Here is a 7349-nt window from a genome sequence, read left to right as displayed (position 1 = left end):
CAGGAATGTGGGGGGGTTGTTTCCATTGAATGCTACAAGTTGAAGCACTTCCTTTTCAGACTCTCCTGGATGGCAGTTTCTGCAGGCGGTGACTACGTCAGAGCTAAAATGTGAAATTCCTGAGAAGTCATTTTTTAAATTGATGTTATGGGAGCTTTAGTAATTGTATAGTTCACCTATAATGGCGTAGGCTGGTCTGTCTGTGACCTGAGATAGGAGCTCCCTAACAAAATCACTTTTGGAGAGAGAGCTCTCGCAACCTCCCACCTTTCCCACCCTGAACCAATCCAGTCCTTTTCAAAACACTTTAACTTTCCTAAATGCACTGTAGTGTATATACCCCAATTAATTCTCTCCCTTCCGTGGCCTGAGGAAGCTCTCCAGCGTAGGTCCAGGATCCAGCGTGCTTACTGATTAAAGTGGAAATGTGAAGTATCAAAAGCAGATACTGGCCATCGTGAAGAGGATGAGAGCAAGTGTGTCAATCCCTGCATGAACCCTCATGGTGGAATGTGATTATTACTGGTTTTGGCAGCTCCCCCTCCCTTCCCCCCCCCGAGTACCTCTTTCTTGCTTTTGCCTCATTTGTCTTTAATTTCAGCTTTCACATCATTGCTCTTATTAAATACTTGTATTCTGAGCCCTTTCCACATGATGCATGCTGAAGGTTCTTGTTATTTCACTGTAGATTTTCCTTGCCACCTTACAGTGTGTTCCTGTCGCTCTTCATCTGTGCTGCAGCTGCACACCCTGGTCAGGGAACCTTATTCTCTCCTTCTCGTGTGTACCGTTGCATGCGTCCGCCTGCCTGCCTGTAACAACTGCCGCCCCACCCGCGGGCACCCAGAGCGGGAGCCACTTCCATGCTTGAGCTGGAACTGGTGGGAGGGATACGTAGCCTTCCCTCCTCAGCACTACTAGAGGCAGTGACACTTTGCTTATTTATCCCGCATAGTAAGTACGTCACCTTCCTAATTCACTCCTCAATATGAAACATTCCTGCAGGGGTTTGGAGCCAGTTCTTTCTTTGATACAGCGGTTGCAAGGCATGTGGCTGATAGCCAGGGAAAGTGGAACAGCTGAAGTAGCTGTCAGGCAAGGGACAGCGACTCCGTCATTTGGCCTTTCCAATAGAGAGACTGGTTTCATTGCTGGCATTTTTGATGCTCCACTTCTAATCAGTTTTCTTCAGAAACGTCTGCCACAAACTCGGGTTTTCTTGGATTTCCCAGCTGCAGTCTTCAGAGCGAGCAAGTAGAAATGTTTGAGGAACTTTGAGAACCAAGTAGGTGAGGATGTGTGCTTGCAGGGAGTGCTAGGTTTAGCACTGCAGTGGCCAGATGCTGACTGTGGTGTTTGGTTTTGTACTAAACGGATTTGAAAAATCTAGATTCATTCTGCCCTTCCCATGTCCTTCAGAAAAAGTCTGCCCTCGTGGTTAACCGTCACTTCCACATCTGTAAATGAGGATACTTTGCAGTACTGCTGGGAATTTAGGATACTTGATAATACACAATTTCTTTCATTCCTGTTACGAGGTCTGCCTTAGGTTTTTCAAAATTTGAGTGCACTTGCTCGTTTGCAAGTGTGAGGGGGATAGTGAGGCTATCCAAAACAAAGCTTCTAGATTTCTTTTTCTGCAGGATAATGTTCGGCAAGCTTTCTAGCAGAACCGAAACCTGGTATTTATGTGAAGGGTTTTTTGTGTTCTTGCCATCAACCCAGTGAATAGAAAAACTTGTCAAAGCATGCCTGAGGAACTACTCTCATTTCTGCCTTCTTTAAGCTGTATTAGTTGTTTGCATCTGAAATGCTTGTTCTTCTGACGTAGGAAATCTGAACGTAATGGCAAAAAAATGCTTTCAGAGGCAAAAAGCAAAATTTAATGCAGTGCAGACTTCCCCCGCTGATCCTGGCTGTTTGGTGGATGAAGACAGTCCCATCTGGTTATCCTCAAGAACATAAGTATGGCAGCTATCGGAAGCAACAGTTGCTGTTTCTCACTACGGCTTTTTTGCATAATCCGGGTGAATTTTTCTCTTCGTTTTACAAAGTGGAGATAATTTGCTACAGAGCAGCTGGTGATGCTGATTGTACTGCTCCTTATTCAGCCTCCAGCATTGCCCTCCAAGGCGGAACTGACCTGTGCCAATAGCGGTTGCTGCTGATTAAAAGGTGTAGGATGAGAGAATGACGTGACTGTACTGTCATTCAGTGCTGAAATCTAATCTCCTTTTTCCTCTGCAAAGACCTGTAGGCTGCTACCATTCCCCTCTAAAGATGACTACTTGCAGCACTTCTCGAAAAGTAAACACACCTATGAAATACTCTTAATCTGAGAAAACGCCTGTAGGAGTCCTCGTAGTTCCCACTTCAGTGTGTCCTGGAACTGAAACTTAGAATTAATCTGCATGGCATTTTAACTGGCTCTCTATTGATGTGCCATTACCACAATTATTAAATTTGCTAGAGAAAGACGATCTTTAACCTAAGTTTTGATTCCCCTTTTTTTGTATTTGTAGGGACCAGCAGCACTAACACAGTCGGGGCCACGGTGAACAGCCAAGCGCCCCAGTCTCAGCCTACTGCTATGGCCTCGAGCCGGAAGGGGACTTTCACAGATGACCTGCACAAGCTGGTAGATAACTGGGCCCGAGATGCCATGAACCTGTCTGGCAAGAAAGTTGGCAAAGGGCATAGCAACTATGAGGTGAGATGTCATCCGTGAACGTTTATGGTAAGAAACTGCCAGTGTCGCTGCTGTCTCGTTAGGGTGTCAAACGCAGCTGGAGCACAGTTGCCAGGTAGCTTGGACAACTGCTCTAGAAAACCGTTGGCTCTGTCTTTTGTGTGCAGGATGGTGTCACCTGCTACGGAAAGGAAGGGAAGGGGATAACTAAAGGGGAGGGCCACGGCGGGTTCTTCTAAACATCCTTTGGGAGTGGCTTGTGGACCAAGGGGGAGGGGGTGAGCCTGTGGTTTTTGAGCACGGTTGTGTAACTTTTCTTGGGGGTTGGGTTTTCTTTCAGGGCCCTGGAATGGCAAGAAAATTCTCGGCCCCGGGTCAGCTCTGTATCTCTATGACATCTTCCCTGGGTGCTACGCCCATCTCCGCAGCATCAGCTACCTCTTTAGGTCCCTTCACAAAGGCTATGTGCCCTCCGCAGCAGTACGGTTACCCAGCAGCGTCTTTTGCCGCTCCGTGGAGTGGGACGGGTGGTCCAGTCGAGCCGCCGGCCGCGCCGCTCGGCCAGTTCCAGCCCGTAGGTGCCGCATCTTTGCAAAGCTTCAACATCAGCAACTTGCAAAAATCGATCAGCAACCCTCCGGGCTCCAACCTGCGGACCACTTAGCCGTGCTCGGAGACCAGGCTGGCTAGACCTCGGGACAGGACATGGGGAGGGAGACGGGGCCCTGTTATCAACTCCTAGTGCTGCAATGAACTGGTAGCTTGCCAGACTGGGAATGAATTTCTCTTTTCCAACCATTGCTGTCAACTCTCTGTAAAGGGAGTTTCCCCACATGCTTTCAAGGGGGAGGAGGATGATCAGCATCCTTATGATGGGACGGTGCTTTTGACCAAGGGGTTCTGCTCTTGTTTGGAACAAGAGCTGTGAGGTCACGGGGTCAGTTAACGCAGTCTTGCTGTAAAATTTCTGTCTGGTTTGAGGCTGAACCCACCCGTGTTGAGGTGGGAGAGCTGAATCCTAGCATGAGGCTTTAGCACGCTTCTCGTCTCTCCCTGAAGAACCAAGACCAGGAGAAAAGCTGTCCAAACCCCCCTCCTCTCCCTCTCCCCAGTCAATCGTATCGGGCTCCGAAATGGTGGGGCACACGAATGGACTTGCAGTGCAGCCCGTGCTTGATAGGTCATTACTGCTTTAAGTAAGGTATTAACAGCTTTGACTGCAGCATTAGAGCAATTTAAATTGTTTAAAAATTTTTAAAAGTTCCCTGCGGACATGTACTTACCATCAGTTTTGATGTGGAAACACTGTGATATATAAATGTTGTTGGACAACAGTAGTTTAAAAATGAGTGGAGTATAGAGGGTTAAAAAAGTTAAAAAGAAAAAAATGGGAAAAAAAGCTAGCTATATCCTTATACTTATTGGAGACACTTTAACTTTTTCCTTTGTATTTTCATTGTATTAGATAAATAAATGTGAATGTAAAATTGTATAAATTAATGTACTTGAATACTTGTCTGTTCTCCCAGTATGCTTGCTGGATATTTTAGTGCCTTGGACTTCTATTGCTTCTGCAGTTAGCATCGTCTTCCCAGCAGAGCCCCAGGTGGACAGAGGGCAAGTTCAGAGAAGGACGGGTTGTTTGTACCTAGCGACTGGGACGTTCGAGTTTGTTTAGTGCTACCATTACTGTTTAGAGTAGGTGTGTGGAGGAGGGCGTCGTGGAGGCAGCGCGTTGGAACAGCGTTCTGTCTGTTGGGGAAACTTGTCCGGGCGGGCAGATCTGAAGTTGCTGGTGTGACAGGGGCCAGGTGGGGGTGGGACGGAGGGTTGTGGGTGAAGCTAAAACGAGACTAACCAATATTGTCTACGGAGGCAGGAGGTCTGGATCGGAAACGGAGAGAGGATGGGGAGAACGTGTATCTTGGGGAAAGGCCCAACTTAAGATGCAGTTTGACTCCACCTGCGAAGTGGTAAAGATGTTTGGTCGGGATGTGACTTGAGGGAGAGGTGCCATTGCTCGTTGGCATGGGCTTGTCTGCTGGGATTGCTTTTCTTACCTTTTTTTTTTTTTTTGGTAAAATCCATTTAAGCCAGGAATAGACCGTCCTGGTGCAACGTCCATTGCCGGCAATGGATGTACTTGAAACAGCCGGCATCGAGAAGTTTCCTCTGTCTTGTTTGGAGGATTTACGATTTTGTTCACTCTAACCAATTTCGAGCTGGTACCAGGACCGTAACTATCTGTCACCTCTTAGTAACTGTACTGTACCTTCTGCTTTGGTCATTCTCCCTCTTCATATTTAAAAAATACTGGTTTCCTCTTCAAAGTGAAAATAATACCAGCCAGTATTTCTGTAGTGCTGCAAAAAGCTGTGAAGGATGAGAGGACTGCTTCTTGGTACTTGCGAGTAGCTCACCGGTATCCTGGAGGCTGGTGCATCACGGAGATGTTACTTGCCTGAATATTTTTCTGGGAGCGCTTGTCCCCCTGTGGAGCCTTAACAGGGAGGTTTTTCTGTCTGCGGGGGTTCTCGCTCTTTTTTATTTTTACAAAGAAACGCGCAAGATCCGTTCCTTTCCTGTCACTTTTTTTACAGCCGTTTTGGCAGCAAGGGCAGGTGCAGGCTGGAGATGAACGCCCGAGGGCGAAAGCTAGTGGCGAGGTGGCCGGGCTCCGAGTTCCTTAGGTCTGGGGGTTTGTTCTTTGTATCTGAAGTGCAGACTAGAGCTACAGAATGAGAGAGGAGGCTCACGGTGTGCGTGCGGTGGAAGGGGGGGGGAGAGAGCAGGGGTCCCTGCGGCTGAAGCGTAACGGAGAAGCTCTGCTCTTCCGTCTGAATGGATGCAGAGAAGTTTCCTGAACACGCCCAGCGTGAGGGGAGAGGCATGCTCTGGAAGCAGGAGCAGTAATGGAACAAGGGGAACGTTCGTGACAGGGGAACCAATCAGCTGGATGCAGCACGTGGTTATTTAATTTTGATCTAATAAGTTTGAGGTCGTTTTTTCACTTAACGTTATGCAAGAACTGGTCTTATTTACCATTGATTTCCCCCCCCCCTCCTCCTGTGGATGAATAACTGAAGTCTAGAGGAATAAACTAATGCTACTGAACTGTTAAATTATTTTGTTTAATATTACACTTTGAGTATCTTTTTCCACATAAAATCTGTTTCTGAATTACAAGCGTTTTCTTTACATTATTTAACGATGTACACTGTAAAAAATAAAAATAAAAAAAATAAAATGAATTGAAACTTTGGGCTTCCCTGGCCGTAGTTAGTTGTATGTTTTGCACTAAACCCAGGCACTGCGCTTCTTGTACGATTGCGCTTTGTGCTGCAATTTGTTACCTTTGTAGAATATTTAATGAAGTCATTCAAATAAACCAAACCTGCTTTTGTTGAGCTGTGGGTTTTCTTGTTGAACAGCAGGCTCCAACCTCTCCGTCCTTTTCCTGGAGTGATTTAACTGTTACCCAATTTATTGGTTTATCACAGGAAAGTACAAGAAACCCGTTTTAATGAGACCCTTAACTTCTCAAAAGCAGTGATCGGTAATGAGCCTTCGGCCTTTTAATTGAATACTCTGAAACAAGGTACTGCACAGAATAATTCATAGGATGGATCTTCAAGAGGAGGGGCCTAAGGGAAAGGGAGGGAGCAGCCGTGAAGGGCAGCGCATAAGCAGTACGATTGCTTTTATGGCCGAGACTGTCAAGAAGTTCCCAAATAGCAGCGAAACACGCTCAGCTACGAGAGTCGGGAACCTGGCGGCTCTCCCCGTCTGAAGCACAGGAGGCGCTTTGCTAGCAGTGGTTCTGTGCTGCCTCCTGGCAGTGAAGCTGGAGCAGGGTGTGCTGCAAGGGCTGGGGGAGCCCCCCGTCCGGGCACAGAAGAGTCCTACTCTTTTTCTGTTGGGTCTGTTGCCCTCCTCTCTGGGGTGGAAGGGAGCAGGGATGTGCACCTGCCCTGCTGGGGGAGACGAAACTTTTTACTGTAGCTCTATAATAGGAATTCCATCCCTAAATTTGCAACCCTACTGGTAGAGTAGAAGAGTGGAACTATTTCACGGGGGCATTCTCAAACAACTGTAGACTTGCAGGAATTATTTGGTATTTCTAAACACTAATTGCTGCTGCATTTCTTTCCATTTTAAGAACAGCTGCTGTTATGAGTCATGCTGCTCAAGGCCTTAAAGGAGGAAAAAAAAAAGCTCCAAGTGTAAGTTTTACTGCCCTTTCTAAAAGGGACCAATTCTGAGAGGCTTATTGCGGTGATTTCTCTTCGAGGAGGCATGGCTACGTTTGCACTGTTTCTGTAGAGTCAAGAGAGCCGATGCAGTTGTGTTTATATGAGGCTTTTAATTTTTTCATTGTAAAAGTTTGGAGCGGCTTTGAATACAGTAATTCTGAACGTCTGCACATTCCCTTCCTAACAGGTATCCGATTTCAACAGTGAGTGCATGACTCAAACATGTGGTATGTATTTCTTCCCTGAGCTGTTCCGAACGCAGCACTGAATTGGAGAGAAACCAGTACGGTGAAATGTGAAACTATTTTCTAGATGTAATCTATTACAGTTAATTATAATTTGTCCTGTCTTTCTATACTGAAGTCAATCTTTCTTCTTTGTCCTGTCGAGGAGGTAAGTGGATAGAA

At 46.6% G+C, this 7349-nt stretch overlaps 1 protein-coding gene across 1 annotated transcript in view; it reads left to right on the top strand.

Annotated features, from left to right (window-relative positions):
- WNK1 (WNK lysine deficient protein kinase 1) overlaps positions 1-5927 on the top strand; it is a 107691-nt gene extending 101764 nt beyond the window's left edge. The window contains 2 exon segments of the mRNA XM_009332893.1: positions 2523-2710; positions 3030-5927. Coding sequence (XP_009331168.1) covers positions 2523-2710; positions 3030-3353 — 512 coding nt within the window. The 3' untranslated portion in view covers positions 3354-5927.
- The last annotated feature ends 1422 nt before the right edge of the window (positions 5928-7349 follow it).

The sequence above is a fragment of the Pygoscelis adeliae genome, unplaced genomic scaffold (assembly GCF_000699105.1).
Source record: "Pygoscelis adeliae isolate BGI_AS28 unplaced genomic scaffold, ASM69910v1 Scaffold38, whole genome shotgun sequence".
Lineage (NCBI taxonomy): Eukaryota > Metazoa > Chordata > Aves > Sphenisciformes > Spheniscidae > Pygoscelis > Pygoscelis adeliae.
This window is presented reverse-complemented; position numbering and strand designations above follow the sequence as displayed.